We start from the raw sequence: 23,774 nt of genomic DNA, 5'->3' as shown, positions 1-23,774 counted from the left end.
ATAAAATTGGATATGTCAAAATCATTTGACATAGTGGAGTGGTTCTTTCTTATTGACTGTCTCAAAAAATTGGGTTTCTCAACTGATTGGTGCAGCATGATAGAACAATGTATCACAACTGTTTCTACATCCATATTGCTCAATGGATCTCCAGGTAATGTTTATATGCCTCAAAGAGGCTTAAGACAAGGTGACCCGCTGTCACCTTATCTGTTTATCTTATGCATGGAATGTCTTTCTGGGAGCTTAATAATTGCTGAACAAAACAATCTCATTCATGGTTATAAAGCTAATAAGAATTGCCCTTCCATATCTCACCTGTTTTTTTTGCTGATGACTGTCTCATCTTCATAAAAGCTAGGAAGAAAGATGTTAGAAACATGTCCACTCTGATAGACCAATTTAACAAATTTTCTGGCCAAGCTGTGAATTTTGATAAATCTGCTATAGCTTTTAGTTCTAAGGTTCCAACTGCTGTGAAAAATGATATAGCAAACATCCTTAGAATAAAAAGAATGTCTCCGAATGAGAAGTATTTATGAGTTCCCCTATTACTTCAAAAAAGAAAATATGATTCTTTTGTCCATCTTCTAGACAGTTATAAAGGTAGGCTTGATATTTAGCAGTCTATTTTCTTAGCAGCACCAGGAAAGACTGTGATGACCCAATCTGTTCTAGGTAGTCTAGCCAGTCACCATCTTGTTGTTTTCCCTATGCCTAAGGAACTGACAGAAAAGATGGATAGCATATAAATGAAATTCTGGTGGGAAAAAAAAATGTCAAGGGTTACTACCCTAAAGGTAAGAATGATATTTCTTTACCTAAAGAATTAGGTGGCCTTAATATAAGAAAAATAGATTTGTTGAATTTGGCTTTGCTGACAAAGCTTGCTTGGAGAATGATTACCAATCCTGATGAGCCATGGGCTGTTATTATGAAGGAAAAATATTTTCATGATGTTAATCCTTTAACTGATATTGTGAACAAACATGGGTCTTGGATTTGGCAAGGCATTTGAACAGGTTTGAATATAATAAAAAGATACTACACTTGGGAAATAGGTGATGGTACTTCTGTGAAAATTTGGAAAGATACTTGGATTCCAAATATGCATAAACCTCCAAATACTCACTTTAGTTCTGCTAATATGAAAACTGTGAACCAGCTCATTGACCAAGACTCTAAGTCTTGGAAAACTGATATTTTGAATGCTTTGTTTGATGAAGATACTGTTAAAAGGATTACTGACATAAGAATTCCTATTGCAGGTAAGGATAAGCTAAGATGGGAGCCTTCCAACAATGAAGTGTTTACTATAAAATCTGCTTACAATTCCATATTGAATGAAAACTTAGATGTTAAGCCAACTAAGAACAACTTAGACATTTGCTGGAAAACCTTTTGGAGATATAAACTATCTCCCAGGATACAATACTTCATATGGAAATTCCTACATGGTTGGATTTCTACTAAACATACACTTGCTAGGTTCACTAGACATAAAGATAGTAGTCGTGCTATCTATAATGGTAACCTTGAAACTATTCAATATTTGTTCTTTGATTGCCATCATGTCAGACATATATGGGATGCAGTTAACTCTAGATTAACTATTATCCTTCAGGGTCTAGATTTACATAAGTGGATGTGTAGTTTCTTTTTAAAAGCAAACATTTCTGTACCCAAGGATTTTAGTATGTATGAGAGTGTTAGTTTTATATTGTAGCTAACCTAGAAGGTTAGATGTGATACAGTTTTTGATAACAAGCCTTTTAATAGTAACACTATTGCAAACAATATTGTCTTGCAGATAGAGGACTGGATTAGTGCTAAAAATATACAAAACAGTAGCAATAATACACTGAGAATAACTGATAAGATCTGGAAGGCTCATGCTAATGATATATACAAAATAAACTTTGATGCTTCCTTTATTGCTAAAACTGTACTATCAGGATGGGGACTGATCTGTAGAGATTCTGCAGCAAACAACTATGGACTGCGAGGAGGTGCATCTCTAGCCATTGATCCAGAGCAAGCTGAAGCGCAATCTCTCCTAGAAGCAGTACAATGGGCATGCAGAAATGGGTGGCGAAAGATTCACTTGGAAGGAGATTGTCAGAATATTATAGCAACTGTGAATGGGAAGGCTACATCAGTTAAATGGGTTTGCACTTATGCTCATAGGGAAGTAAATCACATTGCAGACTCTATAGCAAAGAGCCCAAACAATCTGTTTTTGTTGGTTAAATAATGTGCCTGATTGAATCAATCAGGATAAAAACAATTTGTAAGCTTGCTTATTAATATATTTCTTCTTTCCTAAAAAAAGAACACGCCACTTCCTTCTAACTCTTGCTTTCCTCTTGTATGGAGTCTAAATTTTACTAAAAAAAATAATAAGAAAATCCATGCTCGTTATGGAGGAAAACATAATTCGATAAAATCCAGGTGATTTCATTATTTAGACTTAGTGATTCATAAATACTCATCAAACGCCATTTAGACTTGTGATTCATAAATACTCATCAAACGCCATAACAAACCGGATAATCAGAAACAATACCAAGAAAAGAGAACAGACTCATTCAAGGCCATCAGTCTAGGCGATTGAATTTTTGAACAATAAAAGACACCAGAAAGCATGAAATACATCAAACTACATTTGGTAAAAGAATTCGATATTTTGTTGTACTCTTTTCATATTCATTATTCGGACCTTTGGATCAACGCAAGCAAGAGATCCTTGAAGTTTCCACTGGTTAGCTCTTCAATTTTACTCAAAAACTGAACTCCGTACAAGTTAACATACTGTTCCTTGATCTCTTTCATGTCGGTATCAGCTCGAGTTACTATGACACGAGTTAGACCATTTTTTGTGTTCTCATTGGCGCCAATTGCTAAGGCCATGTCCAGTACCTACATTTCAACATGTAAAAATGAAATTGTATGCAACTAAGAACATAAATAAAAAAGAAAGAGATATCCATACGATTTTATACCTTGGCGAAGTACATCTGGGGAGAAGTAAGACAAAGAACTGCTTCTTTCAAGATCGATTCATCATGTAGATCCTGTTAAATCCCCATAAAATCATATCATTTTTAAACTCAAAGGAGAATGAATGTGTATTTGAATTAAAATGGTAAGCAGGATTATCTTAATATACCTCATGGATGTCGTTACCATATAGTTCCTTGTAATGGTCGAAAACAATCTTAAGATGAGCTTTGCTTCTTGTTGAAAGTATCGTTACAACTTCATCGTCCTCAATGGGGTTCCTATCCACATTCTTAATGGCCTCTCCAAGGATTTTTGCCTCTGATTTGGCTATCGTATCATTCACCTTTGCACCCTCATATCGATAAGCACTCACCAGCGCTACCAATAGCTGTAGAAATTGTCAAAATTCATATATTAAGCTACGAAATGTGAAATCCAAAGCTGATATTACAAATTTCTCGTTTATTACTGTAGTTGCGTAACCTAACAATTGAGTTGTACGTACCTTACGGTTGCTGTTATTGATGTGGTAGGCGACATCTTCCTCGATTGAATGGTCAAAAAGAGAATGGTAAGCCCTCCTTGCCCCCAAAAGCTCTTCTGATGATCTAGTGCAAGCAATCTCAATGAGTACGTTGTATGAGTGGGCACCCTTGCTCAATGCATCCCTTACTAGCCTTGCATCTCTTTCCCACGCATGCATTGTCCATAGCACAATAGCTTGCTGTTTGTCCAACCATATCATTATAGTGCTACATTGATTTTTGAAAGTTTCAATTCAAAAGAAAAAATAATGCGCCAAAACTAAGATACTGGAACTGAAATGGGCTTAGATGTTATCCTGTATGACTTTCGGGCCTTTAATGTCTTATTGGGCCTCACAGGGAGCCCCTTGTATATTTTTTCTAATTTCAAATTATTTACTATACCGTAGTAACTGTACAGCTACGATGAAATGGTCTAGTTGTGTTGTGTGGGATCCGACCAAAAGGGTTGACAAATAATTAACACTTTGATTAAGGTTCGAATTTAGAAACTAGAGTTTTTAGAAGAAGAAAAACATGAATATAAAGAAAAATGAAAATGCGCAGTACCTTGAATCTTGCAAATTCATGTTCGAGAGTGGCGATGTAATTCTGATCCCATTTCTCAAAGTCACGATGATCTTCTTGAAACAAATTAGGGCATCCTTTTCTGAATGATTTCTTTTCTTCTGGATGCCATTTTCCTAGTATTGAGATTACTAACTTTTCATCCACTCCAAATCCTGCGAGGAATTAAATATCACAACAATTTGAATTCTTAGGAAAAATGAGACTGAATTTCCTTTCTGTATATTTCGTATGTAGCAGAACAAATTCTTGTTTGGAAATTTCCACGAATTAACAAAAAGTAACAGAAAAATGATAATAAGGAAAAGAAAGAACCTGAGAAAGCCTTTGTGAGAACCCCAATCTCATCACCCATATCGAGTTAAAATGTATTTTCTCTGTGTGTGTGTGTTTGGGTTTATGTGCCTGTGACAAATTTAGACAATAAGAGAGAAGATGTTGAGATATGTTTTTGTATTTGAAGCTACTAGTTTTATACATAGATCATCAAGGGTATCTTCGGTAATAAACACTTTCCGTTTCTAGCTAAGTAAATTCTCCCCTTCCCCACACCAATCAGTTTCTTTCTCGTCAGTGTTTACGATGTAACGTTGCATAAACTTAATAATAGCGATAATAATAACTATAGTTTAAAACGAGCGTTTTGAATTAGAGAAACTGGTAAAACCATAATGGTCGCAGTGGCGTTATTAGTCACGGCTGGTAAAACCAGAGTCTTTGTGGTAACAGAAATGATTAACCCACGGTAAGAAAGAACTATGAAATGCACCGTATGAGAGGGGGTGGTGGATCCACTTCTGCCCATCCCTATACCAATACAGAGAAGGTTTATATGGGACCGTCCATCCCCTCTCGATGCATTCCACGGTTCTTTGTCACGGTGTACGCAAAGTTGTTGTGGTAATTCTGCTTTTTATATTTTGTCCTTTCTAAGCTTACTAGAAAAATGCTCTATCATGCGATTCATGCATATTAGGTGGTAGTTGGGAATAAATATCCACACATGACACATTTATAATTCTACCAGAGAGGACTTTAGAAGATGTAGGAAGTGCGACATGCGCATCCCTTGTAACGATTTGTTTAGCTAAGATTCAATAATTTTTTTGTCGAGTTATTTGTCCAATCTGCAAAATAATGCCAGTAGTTTTCAATCAAAACAATATAAAAATAATGCCAGTTGTGAGTGTGAACGATAGCCAAACCCATACATCTTTATCACCGATCTGGCATTGTCACTAATGTTCCTACCTAACTGATTAATATTTTAGCTGGAGGATATCTTGCCAAGATCATACTCTTTCATTTACAACGTTTATAATCGTGTGATCATGAAGTTTTGAGTGAATTATGCATATCGACGGAAGCAGGATGGAAAATCTGGATGGAGTAAAACAGTACCGTGAGGTGATCGAATTTCTAGAGGACATTTTATTTTTTCCTTATTACAGAAAAATTTCTGCATCTTTTATCTACCAGAATCACAATATATTGGTGGTTGTGATGATACTTGCTAAAACACTTGAAAAGCGAAGTAATTTGTCCAAATTAAATAATAGCGTTCATAATTTTCAATAGTTGGGGTTGTAATGGTTAATTACCATGAAAATAAATAAATTTTGGGCCATATTTAGAATTTTTGGTGCTCCTTAGTTTTGTCATTGGTTATATACATTAGTGTTCTTTGGTATACCCAATAAAAAAGGTGGGATAGCTCGTAAAATTATGGAAGTCAAGTGGCTTCCTCCTCTTTATGGATAAATAAAACTTAGTGTGGATGGTGGCCTGGGAATACAAGGCTGATTGAACATTTATGACGTAATTGATCTGAGTGTGACTTTATAATCACTACCTTCATCTAAGTTATATATGAGGAGTTTCAAATATCTTAGGTTAAGGAAAAAAATCCTTCTTCATAACTTCATGTTTCTTTCTTTAATTTATTCTTGACCTATTCTCAATAATCAAGTCTATACCAAATGATTGTATCACACAAACTATGTAAGATGTTATTCGACAATTTTTACATGATCATCTTTTGATTTTCGTCAAGAATATAAGATGAACTTGGTCGAAGCGAAAGCTTGCCAACACATATTCCGAGAAATATGTAAGCGAGTTAAATCCAAAAGCCACATTGGAATTACAATTCTACCTATCTAATTCGACAAGTCAAATCCAAAATTACGCCTATGTAATCTGGACAGAGGGAGAAATATTTTGACACTAAGTACTTTAAAGGTTTCGTATTTTATAGAAGAAGTGCTTGGAGTTTCTTAATACTATTAAACAAAGATTTTAATCCACTGGACAAAGATGTTTTATCCATATTTAGATTTAGGCATTTAGCTAATACCTTTTTTTCTTCTTTTTTCTTTCTTTTGGAGGTTGCCTCTTGTCCCGTTGTATGTTTTATTTAATTTGATCAATAACTTGGCCTCCTAATGTCTTGAGCACTCTTTTGATTGACCAACTTATTATCAGATGACAGTAAAGATTCTCTTCATCAACAGAAATGATCTCAATCAATCTCAACAACACAGACAAAGATTTTATATATATACTCTCCAGACAGATACGTACAACCACAAATAAACTAACCACCAGATGACTGACACGTACACAGGCTGAGACATACTGACTGTTACAGTTATAACAAGTAAATGATTAGAGGGTCAAACTTGGAGAAGCAAATCTTGTCATTGAATGATGAAAACTTCCACGAAAAGTGGGATGAAAAACTTTTCTTCTTTTATAATTCAGACTATGTCCTCCTCTCATCATTTATGAGAACCATGAAAGTTATGTTGCAATGTTGGGGAGTATAGTGTTGATTATACCCCCTGGAACGAGAAAAACCTTACTTTATAAATCTGCAATTAGAGATTTGAATCTGGACTTTATTATAATATTTTCACTTAGAAGAAGATTATGCAACTCAAAACTTGTAACATATGGATATATAAATCTTATGGAGGTAGGAAAGCATCAAAGGATGAGCTCAATCCAGAAAGAGTATTAACCACAGTTTCACAATTACTTAGAATTGAACCAACAACTACTAAAGCATCAACTACTTTCTTGGTTTCATTCAGATAAGTAATGATAGAGTAATCTTCAACTTGAAATATTGAAGTTTGGTACGAAGTTGGATAGTGTGAGTAGCCAAAACTTGAGAAAATGTTGCTTCTGTACTATGCCATAACTAATAAGAAGATATAGACTCCTGCAAAATAAGGAATAACTGAATCTGCCAGAGTTGAGTTGAGGCAGAGAATAGTGGTAGAATCTTCATTTTTCCACAAAATGAATGCAAGGTTGACAATGTTATTATTGGTACTGTGACGAGAAGTAAATTCCTCCAGATATTCCTATGCACCAGTGATGTAATAAGTAACACGAAATTATTTAAGAATAACAAGAATTAGTGATTTCCAAGTTAGATAATTATCTCTTTCAACTTAAGTGATGATACTTGTTAACTGAGTTAGTTGAACTTTAACGATTAAATGATTTCCATTAGTAACAAGTATATCAAGAAACTTGAAAAACATAATGTGATCAAGAGATTTACAGAAAAAAAGACCAAGAAAATGAAATCTAGAATTTCCAGAAAAAGATTGAGCAAGATCGAGTGAATCTCATTAAAAAAAAAGTAATGAGATTGTTGATAATGAAAAAACACTCGAAAGAATCAACTGAGATTGATCTCAAAGAAGAAGAAAAACTACATTCATAAAGTGAAGAAACATTCATCGAGTTTGCTCTGATACCACGATAACAATAAAGATTCTCTTCATGAACAAAAAAATCTCAATAAATTTCAGATTTACAGACAAAGAGTTTATATACTCTCCAGATGGACACTCACAACCACAAACAAACAAACAAACACCAGATGAATGACACGTGCACAAGCTGATACAGACTGACATTTGCAGTTATAACAAGAAAATAATTAAAGTGGAAATAGGGTGTAACTATTAGAATCAAACTAAAAACAAGGGGGTACCAAGTACGCCACCAACTTTTTTGTTTGGGAACCTGTATGGACAAAAACTTAATATTATTCCAAATAAACCAACTTAATGATCCTTGAACAAAATTGTATAAAGAGTTTATATATCTTTCTCTCACAAATATCAATATTACAGACAATGAGCCCGTGAACCTGATATAACCGTAAGAGTACTTGGAAGATTCCAAATATCAATATCCAAGTTCAATCGAACCAAATAACCGGATCGGAATTCTGCCAAGTATGAAACTTGTTATCCATCTTTCAAGATACAAATTCTACAAGAACAAGTTCTTATAATCGATCACAATCAAGATGGATGTATCTACTACGATTGATTACGTACTACTTGTGATAATCCAATTATAAAGATAAAAAATATAATGCGAAAAAAGGAAAATCACATGACACAAGAAGTATTGTTAATGATGAAACTTCAATTGCCGAAAAAACCCGGGAACTTGTCCAGGTTTGAACACAAAGCTGTATTAAGGTGCTACAGACACTAGCATACTATCAGAACTTCGGACTGGAATGTAATTGAGATCGAATCCACCTTCCAAGAGATTCAGTTATAGTTGCACTCCATACGTCTCTTAAACCTCGCAAGGTTCTACGCAATTGATTCCCTTAGCTGACGTCCTTTGCAGCTTAAGAGTTTCTTCAACCTAGGTGAAGACTTTTGATACCAATATGCCTTTAACAAATAAGCTTATTTGATTTCCGTTTAGATTGTGAGATCAAGGTGGGGAAATCTGTTTTCAGTACCAAAGCTAGAAAACCTCACAAAGCTGGTACTTATGACCCCCGAAGAGCAGCCTAGATTATTAACCACCTCACAAGAACAATCTTAGACGAGTTTAATTAAGAATCGTTATCAGATATCCATGTTGTGGAACCACAAAGCCCGAGACGAAGAGTTTGTGATTTTTATCTATCTCGCCTGAAAGAGATAACGAAAACCTTGATAACAGAAAAGCAAGATCAAGATACACGAATAATCAAGGTAAAAGGTATTCTGACCTAGTGAAGTCTTTAAGTCGTAACCTAATTATGTTTCTCATAGGAAACCTACGTTAATAGAGGACGATTCTAGTATACAACTAGGACACACTAAAGTATCAGGGATTGAACAACTCAGTTGTTTGAGTCTCTTTATTTAAAGAATTTCAAGATCGAAGGTCGCTTATGATTCAAGCTAAGGTAGCCTGGGAATCAAGCAAACACTTTCTCTGTTTAGATGAAATACTGGTTAGGGTTTTATGTAAGCATGTGAGGAATTAGACTTGAAATCACATATTAGAATATACAGTATGGTCAGCCGTAACTGAACCATGTATAATGATAGTTCATGGTCGGTTAAGTTGAACCATAAACTTAGCTATATTCATTTAACACTTTAGACTTTAATCTCGATACACAATCACAAGTGATTAAGTGATCAAATATGTCTTACAGGTGTTTTCGAGAGTTAATCAAATGCCAAACGTATCGTAGAAAATAGTTTTAATGCATCTGAAAATATTCAGCAAGGATGGTATGTGTACCAACCCAATTTGTGAATTCAGACTGCCAAGGTACATGTACCCTTAAGGCAATTTTTCGGACAGAATATTTTGGTACGCATACTGGGTACGTGTACCGTAAGTCAGTTTCCGAACTTAGGCTATTTTGATATGCGCACTGGCTACGTGTACCATAAGCCAATTCACAAACTCAGGTTGTTTTGGTATGCGTACTAGGTACGTGTTCCATGAGTCGTTACTGAACCAGAGCTACGGTGGTACGCGTACCACTGATCCAGAACTAATACAGTTACATTGGTGCGTGTATTGGGTGCATGTACCTCCTGTATCCAGATTTTCAGTAGTTCTATATCTATGTTATAATCAATTCGAAACATTCCAAAGTGACATCAATGACAAATATCATTGCTCGGGCAACTTTCAAATGATCAACTTGAATCATAACTTAGTTCTCAAACAATAAATTGTCCTTAACTAAATTCATCAAGTATATGAATGACTATTGCTTGAATCATATTTCGAGATTTCAACAGGACTAGCTTGACTCGAAACTTCTTCTATGCAATGTTTAAAGTCCACGTAGTCATACGACTTAGTCTCACAAAAATAGAATGGTGATCATGTGAGTAAATAGATTGGTTCAGTCTTCACATATTTTGTTGATGAAGTTCTCCAAATGTCTTCGGTTGATCTCCATCTTCAATAGGTGATTCATGATGTCTAATACTCAACTACACACTTCTAATCCTAGTCCGAGACTTGACTAAATGTAGACTAGAAATCAAGAGTTTTGTGCGGCTGAATTTGACAGCAAGCTTGATTTATGTTGGGTTTAGCAAAAAATCAGGTTTAGTTTAAGTTAATCTATGTTTAGTTCTAATCTAAGCTGGATCCAGTTTTTTCCAGATTAAGGAATGATTAGAGTTAAATCAGGGAATTTGGATTAACTTAATGTTTCTTAGGTGTCAAGTTGACTAAGCATGACTCACCTAGTGAGGTGTTATCCAACTAATGATGGAAAGGTTGAATGACACATAACTACTCAAGTAATGACTAAGCCCTATTCTAACCTCTTTCATATTTATATATTCAGAATTTTATGATTCCCATTTGTTGGGTAAGAGGAAATAGAAGTAGAAGCTAACTCATTTAACCTTATTCAATTTTGATACGCTTTTATTTCCTTCTACAGAACATGTATATTGTTGTGTATTATGTTATTGTATAGCTCTTATTCATGTTGCCTAATTCAGAAGTAACTTGTAGTGACTGTGTTTATTTTTGTAGTCATATTAATGATATATCCAAATTAGAACCAAGAAGATGATTTATTCTAGTTTCTAATATGAATTAGTAGCTGTACAAGCGTTTTTATAGATTGTAGAATATGAGAATGCTAGGGTAGTATCTTTTCAGCATATGGGTATTTATATGATCATGTTTATGTTACTAAATGATGATTATGAAGCTGAAATTCCAACACTCTACTTCTATTTCTCCTAGTTATAATTTCATGTTCTTCAACTAGGGATATACATATTTCGATTTTAATTCAGTTACCTGATGTAATTGTTTGTTCTGTGTGTTTTCCATTGACTTCTGCTACTGTCGTTGGTGTTCTGGTTGAATCAAGCACCAAACTTCAGATTGCGGCACAACAGATCCAGTATCGTCTATGGTGACAACAAATCAATGGGATGTTATTGGGGTACCTGTAGAATCATCAGAAGGTTCAGTTGTAGCTGTTTTTGCAAGGCTGTTTTTGCTTTAAGTGTAGTGTGTTAGACATCCAGCGTTTTCTTGTGGAGCTGTGGGAATCAAACCAATATATGGTTGTGTAGTTAGGATTAAATTTATGGCGAGTGGGTCATCATTGGATGCTCTTGTACATCAGCTACATATCCTTGCATGGAATATCAAAAAAAGATAAAAGATAAACTTGTCAGGCCTCTACCACTACTCGAGTTTTGTTGAGTCTGATATGTCTAATACTTCCGTGAAGCTTTTCACTGCTGTGGACCTGCACTTGTATCCAGAAAAGTTTTAAATAGAACTTATCAAGCAACCACAAAAATCTGATTGTTTTCAGATCAAATTAATCTTATGGATGAAAGATCCATGTTACAAATGCAGATGTTACTTTTCTGACAATGGATGCGAGAAGTACTCTTCTCAACCTGAAGGGATGGTCCTTAGGAGTGGGAAATTGCTCCTGGTGTTTTCATCTTCTTGAAGATATCAGCGCGCAATAGTTCCGGAATGCGTAACTTCATGTTACTGAGCAAAATGAAATCAAGAAAGCAGTTCATTCATTCCAGTTCTTTATATTTGGACTTACGATGGAAGTTGTTTACTTGTGGGGTAGATCTGTTGGTTATGTAAGGCAAGCTTTTATGCATGCACCCTTAAATACCTCCTTTAAGGATTCAGATGGTCCTATTGCTGGTTGTCGAAGTGTGATGGGAATGCTTATGTCAGTCATAATGTGAAAGGGTAGTATGGATGGCTTACCAGGACACGCATTGATTGAATTAAAGGTATCTCTTGTCACATGCCCTCCAGATTTTGTTGATGCCAAGTTTGCAAGGCCTGCTACTGTGCTTGGAGTTGCTTATGATAAGTGCGAAATCGAGCTTGGAAAAGATGCAGACCCCTCCAATTGTGCTTGATTTAACAGCTGGGTCTTCAGAATGTGTGCACACTCTAATGTCAGTTCTATGTTGTGAGAATTTTTCCGACCAACAGTTACTCACGTCTGTGCTTAACGTAACAAACTGGAGTGCATATAAGAGTTTTTACTAGCAAGGGATGATCCCAGTGCATTGTATAATGAGGTGAAACTCTGTTACATAGTCATTATCAAGAATCGCACAGCTTGTGCAGTGGTGATTCTAGAAAATGGAGGTTGCTCATCAGTGGAAGAGAGTTGGTGACCATACTTATCGACGTGCAAACATTAGTCCAGAGACTTTTGGGTCGTGGCTGGATTATTTTGATCGAGTCGTGGGGAAGTTTCCTGCCGGAAAACAATCCTTGAATTTTTACAATAGATGGGTTGAATTGCTGGTCTAGTATGTGGGTTGTAATGGGTGTTGTTCCTCTTATAGGTGCAATATGGAAGGAACAACTAGCAGGTGACATAGCTGCAAAGCTTCTGAATGGCGGAGCTTTCAGGGGTTGGGCATTCATATGGGCGAGCTGCCTAGTCATTGAAGAATATTCTCCATGTGATTTTTCAATTTCTAAGTCATTCTATTACAGTAATCGGGTATGTTTTTCATTTACGGGGCAAATTTGAACTTCAGCAGTCGCGATGAAGGTATATTTTCTTCAAGGATCGGATTTGAACTTCATAGTATACTAGTTTATGTAACCATGTCGTTTGTTTTTCAGTTTCTAAAGAATTGTAATTGTAAAAAATCTGTGCCTTTCATTACTCGACAAGTATTTCCAAAGTGATGCTTTGAGAGTATTGAAAGTGTTCTAATGAGAATAAATATGTGATTGCTATGGTTTGCTTATGATTCATTCTAAAGTCATGAGTATGAATCAACCCAAAGGTGGTTTATGCTTGTAAAATCGTGAATGAATCGTGTCTCATAATAGTGACAACTTCTCCATTGGCCCAAAGGTTTTAATGGTTTTGCTGTTCACTTGGTATGAGATGTTAGTCTTAAACATGCATAAGACTCATGTATGTCGTATTTTCTTCCCAAAGGTGATTTGCGATGATACCGAGTCTTAGTTCGAGTTTAAGATGTTATATTTGTTAATAAACATGCTACCTATTTCGTTTGCATGTATAGTTGTTTAAATGATAATTAGCATGTATATTATGGTTTGACGGTGATTCATTTCAGCTATTTGTGAATTTACCCAAAGAAAATTCATACTAGTAATAGCATTTAAAATGAATCATATTTCATACATTGTTATATGCTATGTAAAAGTTTTACTTAGCAATTTGAGATTCATGTATCATGGATTTACCCAAAGGTGACTTATGATGGTAGTGAATTTGTTCTAAAGTTTTTAATATGTATGATTTTACTCCAAAAGTTGTTACAGGAAGTATGCCATCTACCGGAAGAGATGATTACTGTCTTGACAATATAGTTCATATCATCTAAACAAAGATGGTTATTTCTTAGTAAGAAATTCATACTATCTAAATAAAGAATGATAAAGTATAAACAATGGCAGAATTCTAAAGAACAGTGGGAGTGTGACAATTTTCTTTTTCTTATCATTTACACTGGTCCTTGTTTATATTTTGTCATGAACATTAGAAAAAGTCGACATAGCTCATATTGAGTACAAGAAGTCGACATAGCTCATATTGAGCACAGAAAGTCTCTTCGGGTATTACATTTGATGTAGTCTCTTAACTGAGATATTAGCATATTTTGTTTGTTGTAGTCTCTTAACTGAGATATTAGCGTATTACATTTGATGTAGTCTCTTATCTGAGATATTAGCATTTGTTGTAGTCTCTTAACTGAGATATTAGCGTATTTTTGTTTGTTGTAGTCTCTTAACTGAGATATTCGCGTACTACATTTGTTGTAGTCTCTTAACTGAGATATTAGCGTATTTTTGTTTGTTGTAGTCTCTTAACTGAGATATTCGCGTACTACATTTGTTGTAGTCTCTTAACTGAGATATTAGTGTATTTTGTTTGTTGTAGTCTCTTAACTGAGATATTAGCGTATTACATTTGTTGTAGTCTCTTAACTGAGATATTAGCGTATTTTGTTTGTTGTAGTCTCTTAACTGAGATATTAGCGTAGATCATTTGTTGTAGTCTCTTAATTGAGACATTAGCAGATCTGTTTTGTGATTATTCACTATAGTCTCCTTATTATTGAGATATTGGCGGTATAGAAGTCGTTTGAGATCATAAAGAACTTTTGGTAGTCTCTTAACATAGACATTGGTGGATCTCAATTGAGATTGTCATAAACTTATTAGTCTCTTAACAGAGACATTTATCATAATCTCTTAAATGAGACATTGATAAATATCTTAAATTAAGATTATAAAGAAATCTCCTAGCAGAGATATGAACGACTATTTCGAGACAAAAGAAGTCTTTTGAATAAGACCTAAAGAAGCGTCTCGAATGAGATACAATCTCAGTTGTAATAATAAGGATAAGGAAGTTTCTTTAATGAAACATTGGTAGATCGATCTTTTGAGATCATGTGAAAATGTCTAGCATCAGATATTATGATCTCAACATCTTGAGGTGTAAAGATCAAATGAAAGCATAAAGCTTAGCTTAAGATTGTTATACGTCTTAGTTTTCTGATTGTGGAAATGGCGTATGCATTTTAATTTAATGATGTGTAGGTCTTCATAGTCGAATGCTAACGTGCTTCTATCTTGAGCCTGCGGTTTTCAGTAAAGAATTTGTCGCAAACCAAAGTGGAAGATGTTAGACTTTATGTTAGTTTAGCAACAAATCAGGTTTTGTTTAAGTTAATCTATGTTTAGTTCTAATCTAAGCTGGATCCAGTTTTTTCCAGATTAAGGAATGATTAGAGTTAAATCAGGGAATTTAGATTAACTTGATGTTGCTTAGGTGTCATGTTGACTAAGCATGACTCACCTAGTGAGGTGTCATCCAACTAATGATGGAAAGGTTGAACGACACATAGCTACTCAAGTAATGACTAACCCCTCTTCTAGCCTCTTTCATATTTATATATTCAGAATTTTGTGATTTCCATCTGTTGGGTAAGAGGAGATAGAAGTAGAAGCTAAGTCATTTAACCTTATTCAATTTTGATATGCTTTTATTTCCTTATACAGAACATGTATATTGTTGTGTATTATGTTATTGTATAGCTCTTATTCATGTTGCCTAATTCACAAGTAACTTGTAGTGACTGTGTTTATTGTTATAGTCATATTAATGATATATCCAAATCAGAACCAAGAAGATAATTTATTCTAGTTTCTAATATGAATTAGTAGTTGTATAAGTGTTTTTCTAGATTGTAGAATATGAGAATGCTAGGATAATATCTTTTCAGCATATGGGTATTTATATGATCATGTTTATGTTACTAAATGATGATTATGAAGCTGAAATTCCAACAAGCAAAACTTGCGAGTTCGATCAAGCAGTGCTCTAACACAAACGACCTACAATGTACCATGAAAAAGACTTATAAGTGAGCGTAGTGGCAGAACCAGAAATAACAACCAAGGTGACTAAAAGATAAAAGTAGATTTTACTGGAGCAAATATAAAATTTTAGGTGGACTAAATACAAAATATTAGAGAATAGTATTTTTTTAATGGTTTTGATGATTTTGTAAGGGACTGGGATCGGATTAGTCAACCCTTAGCTCCGCCCAACCATTATGACAAAACACCATTCTCTGCCGGCTCACATGCCATGATGGTCATGCTGGAGACAGAATTCCAGCAACGGCTAACAGCCTAGCGAGATCTAAATCAAAATAAAATCATAGTCTCTTTTTCTGCTTAGTTTCTATTTGGCTTTTCGATAAGAAGGCTTTATTCTGAATGAGGCTCGCATGATGGGTAGAAAATTATAGTGTAAGGACACGTATAATTGACATGATAGTTTATTAGACATGCGAATCACATTCTCAAGTCAACTCAATAATTCTTTACTTGTGTATTATATAGTTATAGAATCGTAGATAGGTGGTTCCTTCCCTTATCGCCATTATTGTTCAATAATGAAAATCTTCCCATGTGATAACCGTTTCAGTGTTTGGATAATGTTTGCGAGCAGAGCCAGCCGGATATGTATATGCAGGTGGAGACGCATCACCCACCTAAATATTAAAGCTATATATTTCCAACTACAAACGATCAATGTGATTAGCCACCAAAATATGTATTGTACAATTGTCAATGAAACTCAAAGACTTGAATTTAGTAATCAACTCAGATACATGACATGCCTGTCTCGTTTTAGAGAAAGATATGTATATTTTTGTATCACCATTAATCTTGGGTAGAACTTACAGACAATCTAGAATGGGACCCAACGGCAATCTATAAGTTAGAAAGGGTATTTAAGTCAGAGAAAATGTTAATTACAATGCTGACTGATTTATTAAGACAAAGACAAATTCATTTTTCAAAACTGAAGAAACAGAAACAGAAGAAGTAAAACAGCCAAAGGTATGATGAAATGCAATAATATTTGACCAAATTTTTTATTTTTCTTCATTTCATCTTATCTTATGTTACTTGATTTTTGGTTTTTATCCCAGCAATTCAAATTTCTGTTTCTTGGATTGATTTAGTGCTTAACTTTATGTTTATTTACCTGTGTGTGTTTTTTCCTTCTTCATTTTGATCTCATTACTGGCAGAATTGTCATAATTTGAAGGAAAAAAAACAGAAGAAGAATAAGAAACCAATGGGTTCGGTCAGAATTCCAGAAGTAGTTCCATCTCCAATCCAAGATAGTGAAAGACTAAATAAAGCATTCCAAGGTTCGTCGTCTCTCTAGAAAAAATCTCATGTTTATCCAAATTTGTACTTTTTTTTTCCAGTGGCGATGACGATGATCACGATAGTAGTATTTTGTTTTGATAATGGTTATTGAAATGTTGGCTGCAGGGTGGGGAACTGATGAGAAAGCTGTCGTATGGGTATTGGGACATAGAAATGCTGAACAAAGAAAGAAGATCAGAGAAACTTACCAACAAATTTACAAGGAATCTCTCCTTGATCGTCTCAAATCTGAACTATCCGGAGATTTCGAGGTATTACTGTTATTACTCTATCCCTCTGGTCTGTATGGTAATTCATTTGGTTTGACCCCTACATCCTCTCAGGTTCTAATGTAGAAACCGTCCAAATTAAATAGCAAAGTCCCAACTTAACAACATTCACCCAAATTCAGATTAGCTAGCAAAAAACAACCCGGGGAGCTTTTTCATACATGTTTTTCTTACTGTTTGCTGGTATGAAATCACTGCCTGTACTTCGTCGAGACACCTGTGAACACACTCTTAATGTTTAAATTTATGTTATAAAAAACAACAGTATGCGGTGATACAATGGATGTTGGATCCAGCTGAACGGGATGCAAAGCTGATAAGGAAGTCTTTGGAAGGATTGAAGAAGAAAAAGAGTGCCAAAGAATTTGAAGTGCTTGTAGAGACGACATGTTCATATTCTCCTCATCATCTGATGGCCGTAAGGGAATGTTATTGCTCACTCTTTGATTGCTCTCTGGAAGAAGATATATTTTCCAATGTCTCCTTACCATCTCTTAAAAAGGTAAATGCTGTATAGTTCAGTAAAATATTTCTAACCTGTGTTTCTAAATAAATGTTTAAAAACCATAGGCCTCAAGTTGTGTAAAAGATGAATTGCCATGGTCCTAGGACCTTGGTTCAATTTTCCTTCTTGATGCTCAGCTTAGTTAGTTCCATATTACAGTATAATTACTAAACCCCGTTCTTATGTTTCCGTTCATTTAAGACGTCAAATGGGTATGTAGAAGCTAAGACAACCAACATATTAACTCGGCTGATTATTTTTCGGTTTGTTGTGTGATATAGCTTCTGGTAGGCTTGGTTAGCTCCTATAGATATGATGGAGAACTGGTTGATGAAAGCATGGCAAAGGTAGAGGCATCTTTGCTTCGTGATGCAATTGAAAATAAGCAGTTGGATCATGATAATATGGTGTTGATACTTAGTACAAGGAATGTATCTCAACTCAAAGCGGTTTTCGAGTGTTACTATCAAAATTATGGGAATCCAATTGACCAGGTATCCAAACAAATTGATTTATTGTTAGTTACTTGATCATGTTCATGAAAAGAAAGTTTGAGTAACTCAACAAAATGAGTTCAATTATCTGCCAAATAAGTGAGTCTTCGCCTTTCGGTTTTTATTGCATCTGTTTTTGTTTCTGGTAATGGATTTGCAGGACATTAAGAACTGCGGCACTAGTGACCTAGAGCTAACATTGGAATTGGTGATTCAATGCATCCAGGCACCAGAAAAACACTTTGCAGAGGTGAATGTTGCTTCCTGTTAGAGTTTATATCAATTTGAAACGAGTCATCATCTTCTTACATTGTGTGAACCATGGTGATCAGGTTATGCATGCCTCAATGGCCGGGTTCGGAACAGACGAAGAATCACTGTCAAGAGCAATTGTAAGCAGAGCTGAAATCGACATGATGAAGGTCAGAGGTGAATTTTTTAATATGTACAACACTAGTCTCGACAATGCCGTTGTTGACGACACATCCGGAGATTATAAGGACTTCTTGATGACTTTGTTTGGTGCAAGAATCTGAATATTGTTTGTACTTTTGCTGTCTCTGGATCCAATTTATTAATATTGCGTTAAACTTGATGGGTAAAGCTATGAATGGGTGCTGTGGTTGTGCTTTCTAGTTAAAACTTCGTGAATGGAACTCAAGTTGTGTGCTTCCAACTTCTTATACCAACAGGTTGTACATAAATCATGCATTTTAGAACTAGGTTTATAGTTGATCTCGTTACTTATTGTCCTTCGCCTGCACTGCTAATTGTGCATTGACTGAATTAACTGGGTAGTGTCCACAATCCAATCTGAAATGCCAAGGACAAATAGCCCGCATGGAATTTGGTACCCCTCTGCATTGGTAATTTGCAACTTAGCAACTCCATTTGTACCTTTCCTATCCTGTACACATCATCAGTGTGAAAACTTAAACTGCTACACTAAGCGCAGAAATTTCTACCAAGTTACTTGCCCATCCATTTGTGAAGCCTCTAATCCCCAGTTGGCTATGTACCAGTGAAGTGGAATAGGAACCAATGAGCCTGACCTCTTTTCATTTCAAAGAGGAACTTAAACAGAGGTATAGATTCAACAGGGGAACACTTTGGACAACCCCACCATATCCAACAAAACCGTTAAATGTATTTTCTTTCTGCCTAGTTAGACAACACTCTAACGAACTAAAGGTTTGAGTAATAAAAAGCTACGTGAAGGACAAAAATGAAACCAGTTCAAGACGAATCGAAACTATACAACCCTCCAACTTGGTGCAATCTGCATGAAAGAACCATTGACACCCCAACTTTTAGATGGGAGGAGTAACTTGATCCAACTCATACCTGATCCGTTGTCCACTTTGTACCATGTCTAAACCGTAACGTGGAAAGAATTCTGGATCCAGAACAGAAAGCAGTAATACCAGGCCAAATATTGGCTCCGAGAAATAAATCTATAAATGAACTCCAAGAGATCCAACACCACATTAGTTGTGGCAGAACCTTCCTTTAGTCCATTGTTCATTTCGCTCCGACACTGATTTTGTCTTCCATTTTATATTCAATCCTAATGATAATAGGTTATGTCACTTAAAACTTCCTAATACAGAACATCCATTAGAAAGGGAAGAAAAAAAGAGAGATCTTGCAAAACCGATATTTCCAACAAGGATAGCAAAATTAACACTGCATTGCAACAGTCCAACTACAGATACTTCCATAAAATTGCCAAGATCATAGAACCTTTCGTCAACCTTTATTCAAAACATTCAGACTGACAAATCAAAGAGTGACCATGATAAAATAACTACAAGTTCAAAGGTTGACCTAGGTGATTAGAGTGAGGAGATTGTTATGCACAACAGAAAATATATTGTGGGCTTGACTCATTTCTTACGTGCCACTGCATGGGTTTAACCATATCATCTTTTACGTGCCACTGCTGCAGCAATACCACCAGCCAAAAGCCCAACAGCAGTTGCAGCGATGCCAATGCCAATCACACCATCTGCATTCATTTCAAGAAAATCTTAGAAAATGTTGAATAGATTAAATGGTAACACGTTATATAAGCTTTCCGAAGTTACAATAAACAGTAAGAACACTCACCTTTTGCTATTCGATCTTCAACTGTTTTCTTCAGGCTCAAAGCTTGCCTAAAATCTGGTGCAATCTACAAATAAAAACTGATCAGTTAGGACATGGTTCTGTAAGCTCTCCCTTATGTACATTTAGGTACTAAATATGCATTGAAACATGGCGCACCTAGTTCTATAAAATTTACACCGACACACTAAGGAAAGATGATCAAGATTAACTGAAATCTTCCAAAGAAAACGCCACAATATACACTATAAAACAACTTCCAGGGTCTACACGTCGCAGTATAATTCCGCAGACAATTTTATTTCAAAGCAATAGAAGATTTATTGCAACTAGAGGCAGATGTGTCAAAATGCTTGCTCCATTCATAGAATATGGTGCATATATAAGCCCTCCGAAAGAGAAACTGTCGACCTTAAGCTTTACATGACAAATGTAGAGCTTAACAAATGTAGTTTGCTGGGGTCACTCTGCCACATTATAGAGATGTGCAGTGTAATACGCAATGCCATTGGTCTTATCTTTTCAAAGGATAGTCAAAGGAAGAAAAATTATGTTCATACCCATCAAAGTTCTGGAGAAAGCATTACAGATAAAGATATTTTTTCAGGCAGAAGTTTGTTATTTTAGTCCTCAGAACTACTAATCAATAACATGAAGAGGAGATCAAACCTCCAAACATCGATCCAAGAGCTGCCTACTCTTTGAATAGTCGCCGCTTCTATAATATCCAACTGAGAGAAGATAAAGCTTCTCCCTCTTCTGAAGTGGAGTAAGTGCACCAGCCAGAGAAGCTACAAAATAGAAGTTTCAGTTTTAGCCAGGTGTCGAGCATTGGATGTTAGAAAATGTGCAATTCTGCGCATATTTAGCATATATAATTCAGCAATTCACATCTGACACTGAAAAAAATGCAACTGAGATTTTCTCATCTCACCTTCAAGCATAGCTATCCCTCGCTGGACATCTTCTGGCTGTCTTGAGTGGACAAGAGCCCAGGATAACCTCATGATGCTTTCATTCTTAGCCTCATCTGAAGTATCATTTCCATTTTCCGCAATTTCTCTCTCACAACCCTGTGAATGCATAAGAAAGGTAAGAATACCAAAAGAATAAGGACCACAGTATCCTACTTGTTCAGCTCAACATTCTAACAATATTGGTAGAACGGTTGGACATAAAAGAGAGCAGTTTTTCTTTTAAAGTTAAGTTCTGGTCAGCACTGACGTGGTAGCAAATCAGGATGAACCAAATTTCAGAACAAACAGGATACTGAGAGTGGAGCAAAATTTCTTAAAGTAGAATACACTACTATACTCTTAGCTTAACCTCCACAATTGACAAGAATTGCTATGTGCTGTAAGATTTCCAAATCATGGAGCGAACAGTGGCAGACTGCAACAGTTACCAGTGTACTGATGATTAAAGGGTCGAAACAAGGTTGATGATGTGTTTAAAAGTGTTCAGGAGGCTTCTTTTAACTGCAATAAAACTCGACGATGTGGAGTTTACTGTGACAAAACTTAAAGGTAAACCTGAGTACCAGATTTTATTGTAGTTTACTGTTATCAAGTGCAACCGATATTTAAAATCACAAGCCAAACAAAAACAATCATAGGAAGTAGTACTGGGGTAAATATAATTATTTATTTCAACCCTAAATGAAGCCAACTTCGAACAAGCGTGACGTTGACTTCGAGGTTATGGACGAAAATGTCTCAGTACCCGGATCTCTCTTGCTAAGGCCCAAGAAAGTGCGCCTACGCATTAAAGCAACAGGGCACTTTTGTACACTACCTGGTCAAGGAATTCCTAGGACAGAAGTGCCCAAGGGCGAAAGACCTTATAAAATGAGGGGAAATGCTTCACGTTGATACTTCTATCATATCAGAATATAGCCTACCATCGTTCTAGATGGAAATAAAAGACCTCTTCAGAGCATGCGTAATACCAAGAGAGGACACTGTATTCTATATCAAAATCAGTGCAAAGATAAAGAAATGGAAGATACTCTAAAAGAACCGAGGTGGAAATCCCATATCAAGAATAGAGTCATCTTATTAAGATAAAACAATTCTGCTCAAAGATTCTGGTAAAAGGATCTTCAGAAATGATTGCATGTATAATAGCTCAATAGGCATATGAAAGTTTGAAGTTAAAATAGATATTTGAACTTGGTATCTACTCATACACGAAAACAACTGCCCACCATTAAAAGGAAGTGGAATCTATATTCACACCTCGACTTAAACAAGACACTAAATGACATGTGAAATCAGCCACTCGGACGAATCTATATTTAATACTTCAAAGAGTGGTTGACATGCAGCTTTTCAAAGAAAGATATGTTAGTTAAATGAAACTTGATGATAAATTTAAGCTTCACTGGGCTGAATAAATTCAACTGTTACAGTTGGGTTTTTATCCGACAATTATAGAAAGAATTTACAAGCTCAATCAAATCTGAATAAAGAAGACCATCCCAATTGAACATCACACAATATTACCATAACAATATATGGTTTTTCCAGAGGTGCAAACTACCAAAGTATTCATGGTCTTAAATTAATTAAATCATAGTACCATACTCATCAGAATCACTTTCGAAGGTTTTTAAACATTTTGGTTAAACCCTAACACAAATAAAAAAAAAACTCAGCAGTTACAATTCCATCATAAATACAGAGCATAGATGTATGAAATTGAAGAAGAGAGATTAAAATAGAGATAACAAATGGAAAACCCTAAAATCAAGAAATAAGCAATCAACTCTGATTGATTGAAACTCGGATTCGAAAAACTTACAAGAATGATATCACGATCACACCATGGAATCTGATCTCCACCAGTGAAAAATGAGCCAATCGATTCGAAAAAGTTTGAGATCTTAGCTTCCATGACCGCTAAGTTTTCTTCTTCTACAAGCAGAGAGACTAGAGAGAGATAATGAAAGAGAGGCAGATTAATTTGGTTTTATTTCCGTGACTCACATATAAATGTACTTGGGGAAGAAATAGAGTTATGTTGAAGGGTCAACGAAATGAAAATGTTGACGATGTCAATACACGTGAAAACTTGGCAGCTAACTTTGTCCATTTCATATTACGGCGAAATACCGTGTCGATAAAGGTGCGACAGACTACAGTACCCATCTCAAACCCTCGATGGTTGAACATCTCAACCTCGCGAGTGGTGAATGGAATGCCACTCTGATAATTTCTTGTCTCAATACTTCTGC

The 23,774-nt window shown here is 35.5% G+C and overlaps 4 protein-coding genes across 6 annotated transcripts; 2 read left to right on the top strand and 2 right to left on the bottom strand.

Annotated features, from left to right (window-relative positions):
* The first annotated feature begins 989 nt into the window (after window positions 1-989).
* LOC113324335 lies at window positions 990-2,254 on the top strand. Its single transcript, XM_026572651.1, has 3 exons — window positions 990-1,022; window positions 1,166-1,708; window positions 1,811-2,254. The coding sequence occupies exons 1-3, from the start codon at window positions 990-992 to the stop codon at window positions 2,252-2,254; spliced, it is 1,020 nt and encodes a 339-aa protein (XP_026428436.1).
* A 182-nt stretch (window positions 2,255-2,436) lies between these two features.
* LOC113324374 (annexin D4-like) lies at window positions 2,437-4,570 on the bottom strand. 2 transcript variants are annotated; one of them, XM_026572694.1, is made up of 6 exons: window positions 4,431-4,570; window positions 4,098-4,270; window positions 3,509-3,727; window positions 3,170-3,391; window positions 3,003-3,074; window positions 2,437-2,919 (listed from the first exon to the last, which is right to left on the bottom strand). In XM_026572694.1, the coding sequence occupies exons 1-6, from the start codon at window positions 4,468-4,470 to the stop codon at window positions 2,710-2,712; spliced, it is 936 nt and encodes a 311-aa protein (XP_026428479.1). In that variant the 5' UTR covers window positions 4,471-4,570; the 3' UTR covers window positions 2,437-2,709. The 2 variants fall into 2 exon arrangements, with proteins under 2 accessions (XP_026428479.1, XP_026428480.1); XM_026572695.1 differs by lacking the exon at window positions 4,431-4,570 and having other exon boundaries at window positions 3,509-3,755; window positions 4,098-4,256.
* A 12,029-nt stretch (window positions 4,571-16,599) lies between these two features.
* On the top strand, window positions 16,600-19,122 carry LOC113320876 (annexin D3-like). Of its 2 annotated transcripts, none has more exons than XM_026568769.1 (7): window positions 16,600-16,826; window positions 17,038-17,143; window positions 17,271-17,416; window positions 17,700-17,936; window positions 18,221-18,433; window positions 18,594-18,683; window positions 18,766-19,122. In XM_026568769.1, exons 2-7 carry the CDS (start codon window positions 17,068-17,070, stop codon window positions 18,967-18,969), a joined length of 966 nt encoding a protein of 321 aa, XP_026424554.1. In that variant the 5' UTR covers window positions 16,600-16,826; window positions 17,038-17,067; the 3' UTR covers window positions 18,970-19,122. The 2 variants fall into 2 exon arrangements, with proteins under 2 accessions (XP_026424554.1, XP_026424553.1); XM_026568768.1 differs by having other exon boundaries at window positions 17,020-17,143.
* Window positions 19,123-20,078: 956 nt separating this feature from the next.
* On the bottom strand, window positions 20,079-23,510 carry LOC113320679 (mitochondrial fission 1 protein A-like). Its single transcript, XM_026568566.1, has 5 exons — window positions 23,342-23,510; window positions 21,474-21,612; window positions 21,209-21,330; window positions 20,543-20,606; window positions 20,079-20,441 (listed from the first exon to the last, which is right to left on the bottom strand). Exons 1-5 carry the CDS (start codon window positions 23,432-23,434, stop codon window positions 20,356-20,358), a joined length of 504 nt encoding a protein of 167 aa, XP_026424351.1. The 5' UTR covers window positions 23,435-23,510; the 3' UTR covers window positions 20,079-20,355.
* Window positions 23,511-23,774: the final 264 nt, after the last annotated feature.

Source organism: Papaver somniferum, chromosome 11 (assembly GCF_003573695.1).
Source record: "Papaver somniferum cultivar HN1 chromosome 11, ASM357369v1, whole genome shotgun sequence".
Classification (NCBI taxonomy): domain Eukaryota; kingdom Viridiplantae; phylum Streptophyta; class Magnoliopsida; order Ranunculales; family Papaveraceae; genus Papaver; species Papaver somniferum.
Note: the sequence above shows the minus strand (reverse complement) of the source record. Positions and strands in the feature narration are given on the sequence as shown.